The sequence below is a fragment of the Dipteris shenzhenensis genome, chromosome 14 (assembly GCF_047967505.1).
Source record: "Dipteris shenzhenensis isolate YYH24624 ecotype China chromosome 14, Dip_SZ_1.0, whole genome shotgun sequence".
NCBI lineage: Eukaryota > Viridiplantae > Streptophyta > Polypodiopsida > Gleicheniales > Dipteridaceae > Dipteris > Dipteris shenzhenensis.
Genome location: NC_141609.1, coordinates 54,604,055 through 54,623,228, shown reverse-complemented (window position 1 = coordinate 54,623,228; position 19,174 = coordinate 54,604,055). Strand labels below are relative to the sequence as shown.

The 19,174-nt window shown below is 44.7% G+C and overlaps 1 protein-coding gene across 1 annotated transcript; it reads left to right on the top strand.

Moving 5' to 3' along the window:
- The first annotated feature begins 200 nt into the window (after positions 1–200).
- Positions 201–14,767, top strand: LOC147894836 (Rab5-interacting family protein). Its single transcript, XM_087385039.1, has 4 exons — positions 201–368; positions 519–714; positions 14,057–14,076; positions 14,251–14,767. Exons 1-4 carry the CDS (start codon positions 241–243, stop codon positions 14,279–14,281), a joined length of 375 nt encoding a protein of 124 aa, XP_087241165.1. The 5' UTR covers positions 201–240; the 3' UTR covers positions 14,282–14,767.
- The last annotated feature ends 4,407 nt before the right edge of the window (positions 14,768–19,174 follow it).

Below are 19,174 nucleotides of genomic sequence, written 5' to 3'. Positions count from 1 at the left end.
CAGGAACATCATTCGCATATTGGAGTGACCACTCAATCACGTACATATACACATAAAGCAGGGCCTTAGTGGTTTGCCACCTTGTTTTGTATGGCGCTGGCTAATTCTGGTGACTCGACTGCACCTCCACGTGTCGGTAGCGAGACCAGGTGTGCAGGAGATACCCCGGTCTCTTGGTCCTTGTCAAAGTGTTACCAGCATACATTCCCATTGTGAGGAATTTGCGTGCATAGAGGATCCATGGCGACGGATCGCGTGAAGAGCCGGGGCAAATCAGTTTCAGACAAGAAGTCCAGCACTAGTGCAGACGAATTACCCTTGTACAGCGCTGAGAACATTCAAAACAACATGAGAGCGATCTACTACAGGTTTCTCTAATCAAATAATTCTTTCTCATGATCCACCCTCACAAGGTTTGAATTCGCAGAGCAGGTGCAGTCCCATAATCTGATTCACAACCCTTTGCCCATCCCTGGTCTTATTCATGATATTCTTTCCTCGCGTGGTTTGATCTGCAGCCGCACCTTTCTTTCGATTGTCGGAGGGGTGGTGGCAGGAATATTAGGGCTCACAGGCATTACAGGATTCTTGTTCTACTTCGCCATCATGATAATCACGTCAGCCGCTGTGGCAGCCAAAGCAAGACTCGATATTCGTAAGTACTTCGATTCGTGGAATCGAGTCACATTAGACGGGATAACTGCAGGCCTTATGGTATGTGGCGTCACTTGCCCTTTACAATGTTAGCTGAGAGTGTAAAAAATGTTGTAACACTGTTTTAAACCTTAGGATGATAGGGAGTGTCTTAGACTGAAAATTTTAAAGACCACGATAAGATATCTTATGAACTCCATTTGAATTTGGTTAACTGTGACCTCAGATCACTCATGCTTTGACAGATGACAAAAATCTGATAAAACACTGGCACGGATTTTGAGGATTCATGTACCTACATACACCGTCAGATTAGCCTATACACTTCTTTACCATGACTTCAAGCGGTTGCAGTCGCCTTTGCTGCGTTTCCAGACATTTGTAACCGCCCCCCCCCCTCGGCCCCCTCCCTCCCCCTGCCTGAATGCACATTGTAAGTAGTTTTTCTACTAGTGCACAAAATCAGTTTAGATTTCTTTGCTCTTAGATTTCAAGATCTGCCATTGGAATCCAAACAACACCCTAGAATGCCTCAGACATGGCTAGCGCGAGAAGCAATCTGGCTTCCCCCTTCCCAACATCCCCTCTTGTGGAATTAGAAGCTGTGTATCAAGGGACAAAGGGTCCAAACCAGGCCGTCTTACACCTTGAGTCAATTTTTGCCCTCGAAGGGCACCTACCTAAAGGTTCCAACTACGGACTACTTTGGGTGGGACAACTTCCCAACAAAGTCGAAATGCCTTAAAAAACAATTTCTAGGAATGTTGCAACCGTCTACCCAAGACGGGATGCTGTGCTTTTGAAGTGTTAAAAATTCGAACCACCTCTGCAATCTGGTTGCCTCAGCAACTCTACTTTTGGACCCTTGCTAAACAGACCTTGTAGTGAAGAACTTGAGAACCGACTGCTTGCGAAGCCGGCTTGCTGCGGTCATAATGCCAATGCTGCACTCCGCAGTTTGAACAGACTGATGAGCAAACTGTTTAAGGATCGAATGATTGCAAAGGCAAGCCTGCTGCCCCAACCAGAATACACATAAATGGACCAACACTGCTTTTAAAAGGATCAATGAGCAGCGATTGAAACCTACCACCTTTCAACTATAAAACTTTGTGGAAAAGACTTCGTAAACTGTCTTGAAGGACGGAGACCGTGAACCAGATGGAAATTGCTTGTGTCTCACATACCCCAGCAACCTCTTAAATGCTGGATGAGATCTCTGTGTGGCCAACCGTGGAGAAGCAAACATGGTCACAATAGGTCCTGTATGAGCGAACTGAGAAATGCTATCGTTGAGCCAAAAATTCAATATAGTTCTTGGTGAAAAGCATTAAAACCAGATCACAGCAGCATGCCAAGTAAGGTTTCCAGGTATTTGAACATGGTGTGCTGGCTACAAGTCATTTTTCATCATTTGGATTATAAGTTTAAGGCTTTTGGTGCTATCCCTTACCCTCTATCATTGGGTTCAGTATGTTTAGAAGTCCCTTACGCTATGTGTTTGCATCATCCCATACTCTTCATATTGTGCTTTGTGCAGATATATGGTGCATTTCGGTGACAAATGGCCACACATTTTAATTTTATGTCCAAATCATCTTGTGTTGGCACACGCAAATGGCCTCTGAATTATGAAAGAAAACATTTAGGGGTGCCACACATTTTAATTTTATGTTGTGTTGGCACACACAAATGGCCCCTGGATTATGAAGCAAACATTGAGGGGTAGAACAGGTCACACTTCTATACAACAGTAGGACAATGAGTCTGTGCTGAGCACTGGCCCTGCTGAATATGTTAGGATACATTGGCTAGTGAATTAATAACCTGGAAGAGAAGCGAGAGGCTTCAAAGGTCTGAAGATTGAATGTAAGTTTCTTGAGAAGCTTTGTATGGAAGGCTTTGGTTCATGGCCCTCTCCAGATATGAAATTGGAGCAATGTTAAATGAGAGCTGTCGGCCACGTTACGACAGGCAGCCTATTCTTTGAAAAGGGGTTCTCTTAGTACTAAAAATGTTTATTGCATCAGCATATGTCGCAGTGGCCGTCTAGTGAATGTGTAGAATGGTCTCCTGTGACTTTATCTATAGGGGAGGGGCTGCTGCCCCCCCCACCTTCAGATGTGGGCCAATGGGGCCTAGAAGCATGCCCAGCCAGTCAGTAGGGTGGCTGACCCTGTGGCCAACCTGCCATTTGGCAGCCTGTGGGATGGCAGGCCGATAACTCATACACCAATGGCAACACCCAGCATCTTTGTCATGAACCCACCAAATTCTTCAAGACACCTAGGCTCCAAAACTCTGCCTACACTCCCTTTTAGCTGCGCTGCTCAAAGCGAGCTTGTGTGGCCTTCTGTTTATGTGGGGAATGGCCCCAAGGGCCTCTAGAGGCAGCAATTGACTCTCAACACGCATCCAACATGTGAGAGGGGCCTGTGGGGTTGGTTTTATGGCAGACTGGTCAGCCATATTAGGGCAGGCCAGTCGGCCACTTCAAGGGCCCCTTTGGGCCTATAAAAGGAGGCATCCAGCCTCATTCTTCACATCCAGCAAGTCAGCAAACATGGGAGCAGCAGAAGCCTGATCTTTGGGCCCACATCCAAGAGGCAAAGCAGGGTCAGAGTTGCTGCAGCCTGAGCTCACTTGGGGCTGAAGCCTAGGCTGTCTACGAGGGCAGCAAGGTGCTGAGATCTTTGGACGGAAAGTCTACTTACGCTTGAGGTGGAGCACGCGGCGGGCTCGAGTCTAGAGATAGCCGGCAGATAGGAGGAGGACCTTGTGGTAAGATCAGAGGACCACACCATTGGTGGGACTTTGGATCTATCTCTTTTGTATTGTGTCCATAGCTTTGGACGGAAATATATTATTTTGGTGTCTTCTATATCTGGCTGGTTCATTGTCTATTGATGAGTCTGCACACCTATGCTATCCACATAAGTTTAAGAAGTTTGTGATTTCACTCCCCACACCACATTGTATGAGTTCTTGGGCTATTCTATCAGTCTTCCGCTGTGCGTACCCTCTGTTGGTCGATTTCTAACACTCCTCTACTCCACTCTGTCTTGGGAAAGACTAGAATGCATACAAATCTATGACATGTTGCTGGGCTCGGTCCGTCTCTATCTCCTGTGGCACGATCACTCCTACTATTTGATCTAACGCAGTAGAGAGTTTGTGTCGCCGTGTTTCCATCATATAGAGACCAATGCAGACCTGGTCATGAAAGTGGATCAGCTGGGAGAGAGGCCCAAAACCGTGACCCTATTGAAAGAGGCAGTGCTATCGTCTTTGGATCTCATAGTAAAAGGGCAAATATATAAGAAATATTCCTTTGTCTCCGCCCCTGCAACGTGCATAACCTGCATATCCGTTGCTCTCCAGGTGTGCCTATGGCTCTCCTTGCCTCGACCCGCAACTGATGGGACAGACCCTTAGTTGTCCGATGGCAATCCTCAAGATGTAGAAGACTTGTCTATCTTCCAGATACTGGGGTTTGATGATCATTCCATCTTTTGATACTCTCTAGGAATGGTCGTGGTAGAACTGGGTGGTGAGAACTCTTGATCTTGACTCCCCCAAGTGGCGTATTGAGCTGGAGTAGATCCAATAGTATGATATGGTTGATCTCATAGTGCTGGACCAAGGAATTAGGAGCATCCAAGCTCTACTGGAAAGGGGGGATACGATCTGTTTGAATACCCTGACTGGCAAGCCATGTGGATGTCTTTGTGTACCCTGCCATGCTAACCTCTCTCTCGGATAGTCGTTTGGAAGACTGTAGTGCCAACCTTGGAAGTCACCAACTAGGTAAGGCCACGTCACCATCTGGAAGATGGTATCAATTTGGAGTGGTGTCATGGCGAATTCTGCCTCTATGATTTGATAGGCTTACTTCGAATCATCGCGGAACCCAAATCACATGTAGCCTCTCAAATGGCTGCCAATCGGTCGCCGATAGGTCACTCCTCCAGAAGGGTGCTGCGTACATGGCTGTTGGCTCACAAGTGTATAAAACAGCCACCCCTTCGTCGAGGGGTCTTGGAAGTGTCACTCTAGCCGAGCTAGAGCACCATGCCCTCGTGTAAGTCATGCTCTGGCTGCACCCCATTGTCTCTTCCCGTTGATGCACTCTACCCTCTTATCAGCTAGCTCCTCCTCCCCTCCAACTTTTTTTGGGGCTGACCCAAATGCATAGAAATCTATGACATGTCGCTGTGCTCGATTTATCTCTATCTCCTATGGCAGTGTCACCTTCTGTTGTCAGATTTGTCCAGTAGGGTCTCTCTGTGTCGCTTTACGGTACATAGGAAATGCTCCTTTGTCTCCACCTCCTCCAGTGTGCATAGTTTGCAGATCTTCTGTTAGAAAAACAGAAGGAAAGAATCACTCTAACCTCCAGCCAAGACCTCTCCCACTCTAGCAACACTCAACTCAGATAACTGATCACAGATACAATACTCACTCAGAGAAAACTTAGACAGAGAGAGAATATATTCATCCACCGGATGGTGGGCAGAAAACTGGCTCCAGGAGAGCAATACAAAACTCAGCCAAGTGCTGAGACAAACTGCAGAAATTCTCTCTGTCAGAAAATGCCAAGTCTGAGTGCACAGCACAGCCCAAATCAGAGGCTTTCTGTCCTGCACTGGATGAATGAAATGAAGGGAAGTGAGGGCCTTTTATAGGCACTGCCCAGGCCTGTTGGTCTGACCGACCAGCAGGGTCGGTTCCCTGACTGGGGACCGACCAGGTCTGTCAGTAAAACCGACCAGGGTCGGCCCTGGTCGGTGGCCCTGGTTGGACCGACTGGTCCTGCAACAGGGCCCTATAAAAGGGCGCCCTGTGCAGCCAGTCCTTTGCCTCTAGGTAGGCATGGAGCCCCCCCAGAATGCTGCTGTTTGCTGAGTCTCTCTTTTTCCATCCCATCTTACCCTCACTGCCCCTTGTCCCCACAAAACGGGGGCTCACAGGTGGGAACAGTGAGTCTCTAACACCCCCCCTCAATGTCACAACTGTGGGCCAATCCCCATGCGTTTGATGAGGTGCTCCATCTGTTCTCGAGGGAGTGCCTTCGTGAAAAGGTCGGACAAATTGTCGGCGGTCGGGCAGTAGATAAGCTCGATCACGTCGTCGATGATGAGCTCTCGAACAAAATGATAATGAACTTCGATGTGTTTGGTCCGCGCATGGTACACTGGATTCTTTGCAATAGCTATGCAACTCTGATTGTCGCACATTAGCACTGTCGCATCCTCCTGACACACATCCATGTCCTCCAGAATCCACCGCAACCACAATGTCTCACAAGCGGCTGTACACGCGGCTCTGTACTCTGCCTCTGTAGATGAAAGGGATACTGTGGGTTGCTTCTTACTTAGCCAAGAGATGGCTCCAGATGCAAGTAAGAAACAATATCCTGTCGTCGACCTTCTGGTGTCCACGTCACCTGCCCAATCACTGTCACAGAACCCGCCTAGTTCAATGCCTTTGGTGTAGCTGATCCCAAAGGTGCAAGTACCCTTCAAATACCTCAGCACACGTAAACCTGCATTCCAATGATTCTTCCTGGGAGAAGCAGAAAACTGACATAATAATCCAACTGCATAGCAAATATCCGGGCGCGTATTGGTAAGATAAAGCAAACTTCCTACCAATCGTCGATACAAAAGAGTATCAACCAGCTGAGATGTGTCGTGAACACTTAGCTTCAGCCCGACCTCCATGGGAGTTAAAGCTGTTCTGCAATCCTCCATCTGAAATCTCTTCAGAATCTCTCTGCAGTATTTCTCCTGAGAAATGAAAATCCTGTCTTTAGCCTGCTTTACTTCAATCCCAAGGAAGTAATGTAATAATCCAAGGTCAGTCATCTCAAACTCAGACATGAGTAGCTCCTTGACCTGTGAAATCTTCTTGACATGATCACCTGTCAAGATAAGATCATCAACATAGAGAATGAGTACCAATCGCAATCCCTTCTCAATGAACAAGTAAAGGTTTGCCTCAGAAGGACTCCGACTGAGCCCAATCTTCTGAAAGAATATATCAATCCTTTGGTACCAAGCTCTGGGGGCCTGTTTCAGCCCGTATAACGCCTTCTTCAACCTGCAGACCTTTAATGGGGACACTGGATCCTGAAAGCCTGGTGGCACGGAAGTTGTGGAAGATTGTCAATGGTACTGAAGAAAAGCCGGAGGATATTGTGGACAAGAGAGGTGAAGTTCTAGCTGAAGCAGATGCAGATGAACTCTGTGCATGGGAGGAGAGGGATGCTCAGGCCTTAGCAATGCTTATAGGCACGACAGCAGATTCTGTTATTCCTCATATCCAGTTGGCAGAAACGTCTTCAGAGGTGTGGACCATACTGAAGGAGTTGTATGAAACCGATAACACAGCTCGTATCATCACATTGCAGCATCAGCTTTATAACCTTGATATGAATGAGGGTGACAGTGTTCATGATCATCTGACAAAGGTGAAAGTTGTGCGGGACCAGCTCGCAGCGGTTGGTCAGAAAGTGGACTCGAGTCAATTAGCATTACTCACACTCCACAAATTGCCACGGAGTTTCAAAAGTTTTGTGACTACGGTCACTGCGGGTCAACGGACAAAGCCAATCAACTTTGAGGAGCTTTGTCCACTCCTACTTCAGGAGGAGGCCCGAGAGAAACTCTTTACGCAAAACGACGAAAAGGCATTGGTTGCCAAAGACAAGCCTGGCAAAGGCAAGTCAAAGGATTCCAAGAAATCAGAGGACGCTGAACGTAAGAAGAAAATGAAGTGCTTTTACTGTGAAAAGCTTGGCCACTCTGCCAAAGAATGCCGGAAGAAGAAGGCAGATCAAAAGCGGAAAAGAGAAGCCAAAAACAAAGAAGAGCCTAAGAGTGATTCTGCCAATGTGACAACGGGTCAGTTATTCTTACTCAGTGAACATTGTTCAGCTTATGCAGTTAGTGAAGGAAAAGAAGGTTGGTATGTTGACAGTGGTGCTTCTAAGCACATGTCCAACAGAAGGACGTGGTTCAAAACCATGGACAGTACACACCCGGATTCCAAAGTTTCTGTTGGGGATAGCCGGACATGTCCTGTGAAGGGCATAGGTAGCATTCCTTTCATTACCACGGCGGGTGAGGAGAAGGATATCTCTGGAGTACTTTATGTACCCGACCTTTGCAAGAATTTACTATCTGTAAGTCAGATGGACAAAAACAACATGGTAGTTCTTTTCCAAGATGGCAAGGTTACCGTGACATCCAAAGGGAGTGGGCAAGTGGTAGCACAGGGTGTTGAAGAGAATGGACTGTACCGTCTCAGTGCAATGTTGGTTCATGATGATCACGGAAAGTCCAAACTTTGGCATGAGCGCTTCGGTCATGTCAGCTATGGAATCTTGGCTGAAATGTCAAAGTCAAAGATGGTGGATGGACTTCCACCAATTACAGGCAAGGATGATGTCTGTAGGGCTTGTCTTGAAGGCAAGCAACACAGGGATAAGTTCCCACAAGAAGCTTCGTTTCGGGCCAGCAAACCACTTGAGTTGGTTCACGCCGACATTTGTGGTCCAATGTCTACTGCATCATGGGCAGGATCCAGGTATTCCCTTCTCTTTGTGGATGATTTCAGTAGAATGACTTGGGTATATTGTTTGGCTAAAAGTCTCAGGCTTTTGAGAAATTCAAAGACTGGAAAGCTAGAGTTGAAAAGGAGACAGGGGAAGATGTCAAGACATTTCGCATAGACAGGGGGGGAGAATTCACCTCAAGTGAGTTTAATACATTTTGTCGCAAGCATGGGATCAAGCGACAACTCACCACGGCACATACTTCTCAGCAAAACGGGGTAGCCGAGAGAAAGCATAGAACCACCACTGAGACAGGGCTTGCTATGCTCCGAGGGAGAAATCTTTCTAAAGCCTATTGGAGTGAAGCTATCAATACAGCGGTACACATTCTCAACCGGACCAAGACAAAGGCCGTCAAGGACAAGACTCCATATGAGGCATTTTATGGTAAGAAGCCCTCTATTTCTCATCTCCGCATTTTTGGTTCTAACGCGTGGGTGCATGTGCCCAAGGAAGATAGGACCAAGCTTGATTCCCGAAGCAGACCATGTATCTTTGTTGGGTATAGTGTGGATGGTGAATCCAGTGGCTCAGAGCAGAGCATTGATGATGAGTTGGGTATTCCTTCTGTTGTTACACCTGGAGTAAGGAAGACCAGGGATGTTTTGAGAGCACCTGGAAGTGAGCCTATTTTGCGCAGGTCTACCAGGGTTAGGTATCCTGTGGATAGGCTAAAATATGATGGATTTACAGCCATTCACTATGCCTATATGGTCAAAGTGATACAGGAACCAGAACCGACTTCTTTTGAGCAAGCCATGGGAAATGAAAAATGGGAGAAAGCCATGGATGAAGAAATGGATGCCTTGGATGCTAATGCTACATGGGAATTGGTGCCTTTGCCTAAAGGCAAGAATGCAATTGGCTGGAAGTGGGTTTATTCGATCCAGTAAAGAAGCAAATACTCATCAGTCGTGATGTTGTCTTCGCGGAAAAAGAACCTGAACCCCAGGAGGAGCCTCAGATTGAGGAGGAGGAGATTGTTCAACCCCCGATCCCACCCCGTCCCAGATTGACCATTCAAGAGGTTACCCAATCAAAAGCTGATATTCCACCCGATACACAGGAAGAGCAGGATGATCCCGCAGAGGTTCCCGTTCCTCCTCCCACAGAGAAGCAGAAAAAGTTGCCCCAATGGTACCTCCGGACATTGGAAGAGTCTCGTGTCACCTCTTTACCTGAGAGTAGCAGTTCCGGATTGCGTCGGTCTCAACGTCTTCAAAAGACCCCATCCGTGAATGTTGCTTTGGTGGCTCAGATTGTTGAGCCAAGAACCTTCGCGGAGGCGAAAGACAATCCCGAATGGCAGGCTGCCATGCAGGCAGAGATGGATGCTATTCTAAAGAATCATACATGGGACTTAGTGGCCAGGCCCCTTAGACGGAAAGTCATTGGCACTAAGTGGGTATACAAACTCAAATACAAATCTGACGGCAGCTTGGATAAGTATAAAGCCAGGTTGGTTGTGAAAGGTTTTGCTCTGATACCATGTTAGAAAAACAGAAGGAAAGAATCACTCTAACCTCCAGCCAAGACCTCTCCCACTCTAGCAACACTCAACTCAGATAACTGATCACAGATACAATACTCACTCAGAGAAAACTTAGACAGAGAGAGAATATATTCATCCACCGGATGGTGGGCAGAAAACTGGCTCCAGGAGAGCAATACAAAACTCAGCCAAGTGCTGAGACAAACTGCAGAAATTCTCTCTGTCAGAAAATGCCAAGTCTGAGTGCACAGCACAGCCCAAATCAGAGGCTTTCTGTCCTGCACTGGATGAATGAAATGAAGGGAAGTGAGGGCCTTTTATAGGCACTGCCCAGGCCTGTTGGTCTGACCGACCAGCAGGGTCGGTTCCCTGACTGGGGACCGACCAGGTCTGTCAGTAAAACCGACCAGGGTCGGCCCTGGTCGGTGGCCCTGGTTGGACCGACTGGTCCTGCAACAGGGCCCTATAAAAGGGCGCCCTGTGCAGCCAGTCCTTTGCCTCTAGGTAGGCATGGAGCCCCCCCAGAATGCTGCTGTTTGCTGAGTCTCTCTTTTTCCATCCCATCTTACCCTCACTGCCCCTTGTCCCCACAAAACGGGGGCTCACAGGTGGGAACAGTGAGTCTCTAACATCTTCCGCTCTCTAGGCGCGCCTGCTTCCCTTTCTTCCTCCACCCCAAGTCCATGACGTATAGAGTTGGAGTAGATCCAATCGTATTATACGGTTGATCTCATCTTGTGGGATTGGGGGGGACAGGGCATCCAAGTTGTACTCGAAGGGGGGGAGTCAATCCATCTAAATGACGTGATGGGCAAACCAGGCTGTGCTAACTCCTCTCTTTGCCAGTTGTTTGTTTGACTCTAGTGCAAGCCTTGGTGGTCTTCAGCAAGGCAAAGCTCAAACCCTGTGGAGGTATGTCACCGTTTGAATGATGGCATCAATCTGGAGTGGTGTCATGGCGAACTTTGCCTGTATAATTTGATGGGGGACTGAGGGCTTACTCCAAATCATTCAGAAACAGCCATTCCTTCGTTGGGGGGTTCTGAAAGTGTGTTTTGAAGCACTGTCACTCTAGTCTGCTCCCTCACCTCGTGTGAGCCGTGCCTTGGCTGCATGGATCATCTTGAAAACTGGTCTCGTGAAGATTGCCCCCGGATAGGTGTATGATTTCAGGATCTCCATCTGCTCCCCTTAGTTAGTGAAGCTGTGCCAACGAAGCACTACCCATGAGGTGTTGAAAATCATAACCTTGGTCTTGCCAAGGTTGACGATCAAGTCTCTCTCCCTGTAGAATGCCTCTAGGGTCTCTAGATGTTTGTGTAGGCCTGCTGTTGAAGGGGATATGAGGACTATGTTGTTTTCATACCATAGTATTTGTATCATCAAATGAGCAAGCAATGATCCCTTGCCTCCCAAGCGATCAATCCATTTTGATAGGCCTACAAAGGCATGTACTTTCCCTTTGATTGACTCATGACTCATCACCCCGAGATCATATCTCCCGAGATTTGCGTCTCCTGAATTTTCATAATAATGCGGAATCGTGGGATTGTGTCAAAGGCCTTCTATAAGTTTACAAAGCAAGCGTAGACTTTTTGGGATCTTGATTTCGGCTCCTCAATGATGGCCCGTAGAGTGAAGATGTGATCAAGACTAGAATGCTGCCTCCAAAACCCAGCCTGCTGCCCCAAGCCGGCTGTCCTTGTGCCTTTGAGTAGGAGCTGATGTCTCTCTCTAGTACCAATCCGTAAATCTTGGCCAACGTGCAACCAATCATGATGATGTGGTAGTTCTTAGTGTCCATGGGATCCCCTGCTGAACATTCACACTAAAATTAGGGCGAAGACCTTTTGTCCATGTGCAAAATGCTTAGTCCAGAGCCCCTCATGGTCTTGGGCTCTCCGGTTGTGGAGCCAATGTGGTGCAGCTCGCACATTCTGTGTGGGGAACAAGATGGATGTCATGTGTGGTGGGCCTGGGCAGAGAGAGAGAGAGAGAGAGAGAGAGAGAGAGAGACGTCTGCGGGAGGCCTCGTGGGCCTATGGGACAAAGTACACCAAATAGAAGAGGACACTCATACAAGCCTCAAAGGGCTGAAGCAAAGGGCGTCCTAGGGCCCTTGCTGAGTGCTATGCTAATCTAAGCTATAACCATAAAATTTAAATGAATCCCAAAACTCAGAAAACAAAAAAAACGAGAGAAAGAGTGAGAGAGTTTATTAACGTCCACAGGAGACCAACAGATCTATGGGACGACAAAAAAGCATCTAGTACAGATGCTTAGGGAGGGCACATGGCAGCTCCCAAGGAGTCGAAAAAAGTATCTCCAGTTGTTTAGAGTTCCTACTGAAAGCATAACAAGCCATATATTATTGTAAGACTGAGTCTTTCGGTTTGGATTTAACCTCTTTAATGATTGGTATGCCTTCACGATACACTGCTCCTTTTCTGTCCTGCCTAGCAGCCTTGACCTTGGCTAGTTCCATTGCCTTATTCTTCAATTGAGCTCGCGTGAGTTCCTGAGCTATCCATATCTTGGTCCCTTTTAACTTGTAGGATTGTGAGAGAAGCTTGACTCGTAGATCTCGTGAGTTAAGTGTAATAATACCATGGCCTTTAGAGTGTAGGATACAGGTTGCTCTAGCTTCATCTTCATCATCAATATCCTCATCCTCGTCCACCATCCAATCAATAGTAGGCATGGCCGTGATAGAGTATCACTAAAAGAGTCCTTCTCTTTATACCATCCCCTGATTCTGATCTTCAAAGCATTATCCTGTCTAGCTGCGTGTTCATTGATCTCTTCCTAGATGCCAAGCTTTATTTACCTTTGCATCAAACTCTACAGTTACTTCCTTTTTAACAGTTTGTATGAACTAGATCTTTAACTGTAGAAACTAACTGAGGGGTAGGAGGGGAAGCCTTCGAAGACTTTACAACCTCATCAATTACTGTTTGCTTGCCAGGTCCTTCAAGAACTTGAATTCTGGTAACTGCATCCGCAATTCGCATCTTTAAATCTCTCACCTCTTGCTGTAGATAATACATCTGTTCATGGTGCCCAATGTTGGGCTGGTTCAGACCTCCTAATTGGTATGTGTGTGCATACGGAGAGGTTATCATAGTTGCAATTGTGGCATATCGTAGCCTTCTGGCTGAAGCTGCTGGGGTGGAGGGAGACTTCAAAGAGAGGCTGGGCCACTCCTTGCTGGCCATGTCTGCTGCTACATACTATATCATATATAGCTTATTTGAAATATAATCATTGATGTGACATGATGTCAGAATATTCAATATAATATTGTAGATGCATCATGCAAATGTGATTTTGTGACCTTACATACTACTGACCATTAAGTATACTGTATATAGTGATGATCACTATAATACAGTATACTTTATAGTGAGTAGCATGTATAAGTTGATCACAATGTCCACCAACATAAGAACATGTAGCAAATATCTCCACAAATACGCTTTCCTCAACACGTTTTAAGTTATAGATACTATATAGTTGGTTCGGATCACGCCCCTAACAATGGTCTAGTAGAAATATTGCACACGGATTTTAATGAGTACCTAACACGTTCCAGAAGTTCTTAACGTTTCTAACCTTGAGGTATGAGTTTCGATCCAAACATGCCTTCTCAAGAGAATGCACTTGTGTCCTCCTCAAACTAGTGTACCTGACAAAAAGAGCCTCTCTCTCTCTCTCTCTCTCTCTCTCTCACCCACTCGCCCAGCTTCCTTCAGATGGTGACCACTGCTTGTGGGCATCACTCTCTCTCACTCTCACTCACACACACACACACACACACACACACACACACACCTCGCCCTTCCTTCAGATGGGTGACCACTTTTTGTGTCTTTACACTGGTCTCTCTCCCACCCTCATAGGAGGTCAAGGAGGCATGGATAGCACACACAGGGCCACACATGAGATCTCACCAACACTTTATGGGATTTTTTGGTTTCGTATTTCTTTATATAGTAGGTTTGTGATAAGCTTTTAGATTTTCCTATTTTGGCTACTATCTACACTTGTATTCATGTTGCATGATAAATGTTTTCATGACATAATTTAAGTCTCTATTTCATTCTTTCTTTTACCTGTTTGTTCTTGTCTTTCTTGCCTTTGTGTGCCCCAAAAAATCATAGCTTCTCAGATTATGAAAGTGTACTTCTGAGTTTAAGTAATGAAGGTGAAATGCTGTCTCTGATATTTTATGCAGGCGGGGATCTTTGATCTTACTGATTATATTTTTGTTTCTGTTGGTTTATGCAATGCAGTCTTTCGTACTTTTCTGGACGTATCCTTCTATTACCTAATGCAGTGCTTTCTGTCATTCTGAAGTGAAGAAATGTTTGTTGGTTTTGGCATTTTTGCAATATAAAGCTAGGAGATCCTTGTGCTGCTAATAATTTACAATATTGTGGTCTCTTCCAGTTTCCATTCTCAAGAGTTACTCCTTAATATTGCACAGTTTTGCATATGATATCGTACACATCTTTTGATCTCATAGTTGCAAGTGAGCTCTGCCACTGATCTTGCAAAGGAGAGTAGTCCTGAAGAGAGTAATTTTGGGCAGCATATTGGTGTCATAAATGCAGGTTACTCGCATGTGTTGTAATACAGAGAGGGAAGGTTTTAAACAGCCATTTTCTGCAAAGAAACACTTATTTGGCACTCATCAAGGGTGCTATTATTTTCTGTTTGAGGCTTAATCCTATCAACAGCACTTGTTGTGTCAAGTTTGGATTAAGCTAGCTTTTTAAAAAAGATGAGAGCTTTGAGCCAGAGGAAGAAGCTGAAAACAGGCAAGAAATACAAGTCCATTGTTGTTTAGACTTGTTTTATGAAGATAGACTTTGGATAACTATCGGGATGGGTCTGAAAGCATTGTTTGAATATAAGCAAATATTCACTTGTGGTGTGCTGAGGATATACTTCTTGTATGGCTCAGCTCCCCTGGCTGAAGGAGGATAGTCTTTTATGGTTCAGCTTTCTGTTTAGCAACCTGCTCTCTCTCTCTCTCTCTCTCTCTCTCTCTCTCTCTCTCTTTGTGTCCCTCCTCTCTCAATCCTCTTTCCTATATGCTCTCACACATACAAATCCACACCCCCACACATACTTGAGCATCCATTTATACAAAGTTTTCGTACTGAGTTTTTGTTGGCACTCCGGAGGTGAAGGGCAGACTCAGCCATGACGAAGGCTAGCACTAAAGGAGAAGGCTAATCAAAAAGTAGTCCAAAATCTCTTCATTCAAGCTACAACTGCTTGTGAAGTCTAAACGATTTCATTTTAGTCTAAGCTGTGAGTCCACATGAAATGAGGGTAGAATCCAGAGTGTTAGATCTAGGCTTGATTGAACAACTATACAACAATGTCTCACAAGCGACCCTTGCATATTAGATGTGCATTCACTCACCTTATGAAATATAAAGCACACAAGAAACGTTTGACAGCATGAAACTTCAATCTTATCACAGAAGACCTGTACAAACATAGACTAACAGTTCCCAAACTTCTGTAATGTTTTAGACTATGGTCTACACTCACTGTTGGGCGTTGATGATATGAGTGGGGATGTCATAGTAGCTAGTCCTTGCTATGCGTGATGGAGTTTATGGTTTTCAATCTTATGAGTAACTATCATGAGATTGAAATTGCACTATGTTGTGTTTTTAGAGGATGAGTTTGGGAATGTTCCTTGATTCATCTAGGTATATAGACTCTTAGCTACCATTTCCTCGTGATCCAACTATCTATGCTGGGGATGCATAGATGTGTTACTTGGAAAAACTCTGCGTATGTTGAATATCTTTTCTAATGGAGTGCTCGGTTGCATATTAGCAAGTGATTTTGGTTTATGTAATTATGTACAAGATAAGAATCATGATTATATTTTCGAAGTAAGTGGCATGTAGATGCTATATGAGTGTTCTCTTTTAATTCTTTCAGGGATGGAACGGTTGGCCAGGGTTTGAGATTTGGTCAATAGAATTGGAAACCAAAGTGCCGCTTGTAGTTTCAATTGTTTTCTATTATTTGACAAAGACATGATCAATTGCTTAGAGCTTGTAAGTTGAACCTTGTTGTTTACTTTCCTCTTTGCATTCTTGCTCTTCTTTCTCTCCTTCTCATCGTCCTTGCCATCCTCCTCGTATGCTTGAAAGTTTGAGCTCTTGGTAGGTGTTCAACACGCTATTCAGCATTTTGGACTTTCTTGTTTCATTTGGATTTTAAAAAATAAAATAATTACCTCCACTCAATGTTCACGATGTAAACTTCGAAATTGGGTGAATTTGCAACATTACATAGGTCACCTCCACGCAAATAGTGCCTAATAAAACTACAAATCCAACAAGGGTGATCTTCACTCAATAATGATCTTGTAAACTTCAAAGTGTGGTTCAATTATAACACTATGCAACTCACCTCTATACCTTTTATCAGTGTTTGATAGTGGAATACGACAACATATGCATTGAGCTATATTCATGACTTATATAAAGGAATTAAAGAGTTTGTTAAATTTGATACACAAGTGGTATAAAGATACATGTGCTTGAAACATATATTAGGTGGTGTAAATATATATCATTTGTTTGAAACGAGGCATAGACTATGTTATCTTATGCTTTTGAATCTTGTCCAGAGTTTTTGGTATTGTATCTTGACTTAATGGATCAGTCTACTGAAATTATATTTAATGTGTGGCGTGATTGTGACACATTTTTTACCATCATATTCATGCTTCTTTTTTAAGACTTGTAGTTCTCGATTTTCAACAATGAATACTCATTTTGGCCTCTATCCCTCTTGGTTTGGAACCTATTTATATTTCTTTTGCGAACAACCCTCATAATGTTATTTCATTGTATTTTTTAAAGGAAACTTTAAAAAGGCTTGGATGTTGGAGATATCATAGCCAAAAAGTGTGTTGATGTGATGTGTTGTTGTGTAGTACTAGGAGATCTAGTATTAGTTCATGTGTATGAGTCACATGTGAGTGGGCCACGTGTCACTATGGGACCTATCCCATATGCACTTGGTGCAAGTGTGTGAGTGTATAGCCTATATAAGGCTTGTATTTCACTTGTCTCATTTAGTGATGATGAATGAGTGAGAGCCTTCATGGATTCTAACCATTTCTTCACTCCCTAGCCTATCTCTTGTTGTCACTCACACCATGTTTCTAACATGGTAATAGTTGCCCTCTCCTTTCAGTTGCTCCTACCTGATTAGGGTTTCTTATAGTCGCCTTCATTGTTGCCTTCATTCAGTCCCTTTTGTATTCATTTTTACATCCAGCCGCATTTAGTTTTTGCTAGTTGCACCTTGCAGCCACAGGTGCTTGTACACATCCCTAGCTTATCTCTTCCTCTTCACTCAAACCATGTTTCTAGCATGGTAATAGCTACCTTGCCACGTCATCTTTGTCCTAACCCTAAAGCTTATGCAGTCACCTTAATTCTATCTCACCTGAAGCTTTCCCTTTGCTCCTTTTTGCCTCCTTTCAGTTGCTCCTACTTGATTAGGGTTTCTTGGATAGCCGCCCTTGCTGCCTTCATTCAGTCCCTTTTGTGTTCATTTTTAAAGCTAGTCACACTCCATTTCTTGGTGATTAGTACCTTACAGCCACAGGTAGACGTACACGAGCTAATTTGGAGTCTTTTTGTTGTCATTTTTAGGGTTTCTAGGCTGCTGTAGCACAAATCTATCATATGTGAGCCTTGATTGCAGAATTTCGTGATCTTTTGAAGGCTTGTCGACCTAGTTTGGAGTTGCTACTGCAATTTTGAGCTATTTTGGTGGTGTTGTAGCATAACTGCCTACAACAGAGGTGATTGGGGTGTTTTTCTCATTTGCTCCAACATTTTAAAACCCTAAATCACCTTGGATTTGCATTTCCAACCACTTTCGAGGTGTTTTTGGCCTTTCAGCACATCAAAATCAATTGATTCGTGAAGACTTGCTATAGCACCCGGTGCACTTTAAATAGCTGCCTTTGCCTTTTGGAGTGTTTTGAGGCCTCTAGCACACCTACAATAGGTCATTTTCATTGTGGACGCCTACTACATTATTTCGGATTACTTTAGTTGGCCGTCTGATTAGTGTCAGACTTGCTATACAGCTCTTTGAGTGCTTTCCATGCCCACTAGTACTCATCTCTTGGCTCCTTTTTGCATTTTGGAGCATCTACTTGCTGCTCTTTGATTTAGGTTCACTCAATTCTACATTTCCAGATATATTCTTGTTGGTTTTCCATTAGGGTTTGCATTTTGGAACCTCTGAGATCATCTACTAGTAGCAACTGGACACGTTTATTCATGCCTTTCTCAAGCTGCTGACTCATTTCAAAGCCATGGACCGGCTCCTTTATTGGCTGGTTATCTATTTCATCTTGCTGCATTTCCTACCTCAAGTTGATATTATGGAGCCTCGTCCTTGTGGTGAAGATTGATATGAATAGAATGACAAAGCAATGGCACTTATTGGTGTGAGGTTGGCCAACAAATTGCTTCATCAACTTGACCTCACTACTTCAGATAAGGAGACCCTGGACAAGATCGAGAATATTTATGCCGCACATCTACTAGACCTGAGGGGCAAGCTTGCCCTATCAGCTATATTGCATGATCGATCCCTTTTTGAGGTAGTAGATGATGCTTAGTTCTATTTGTGTTTGAGTTGAGTCAATAAAGGTTCTCAACCTTGAGTTGTCCCTCTAAACTGAATGTATTTGGAGTCAATAAATGTGGGGGTTAAAGGTCACTGTGCCTTTACCCCAGTTATGTACAATACTCAAACACATATATAAATGAATGAAAAAGAAGATTAGGGTGGTTCTGCACCCACCAAAACTTATGTGGCTCTCTGTCTCTCTTTCTCCTTCTTCCGTTCTTGCTTCCGTTGAGAGCACTCTCAACTGGTATCAGAGCCCGGGTGATCTAGCTGAGTGTGCGTGAATGCTTGGAAGCTTAGCAGCTTGTGGGAGGAAGGAGAAGCTCTGTGGGAAGCTTTGTGGGTGACTTTACTTGCATCCGAGTGTGTAGAGACCTTGGAGGAACCTTTGGAAAAGTCACTTTGGCTTTGCGAAGTGGTTTTGAGAGCCTGTTTATTGGTTTCAAAGAAAAAGTCGTTTTTTGAGCTTTTCCCTGTTCTGTTCGATGACAGAGACTCCGTATTGACTTGTAGAGGCAACTATTGCTTGCTTTTGGTGTCCACATTACTTCAGGAGCTTGGAAACACCTTCATTCTTGAATCTGGGATTATTTCAGTGGATTTTTGACTCACTGTGTCAGTTCCTGCGTTTTTTGCCCGGGTGTTGAAACTCAAGTTTGGAGCAACCATTTGCAGATCTGTCAGTTCCAGTGGACTCAAGAGGTCCTAAAACTTCT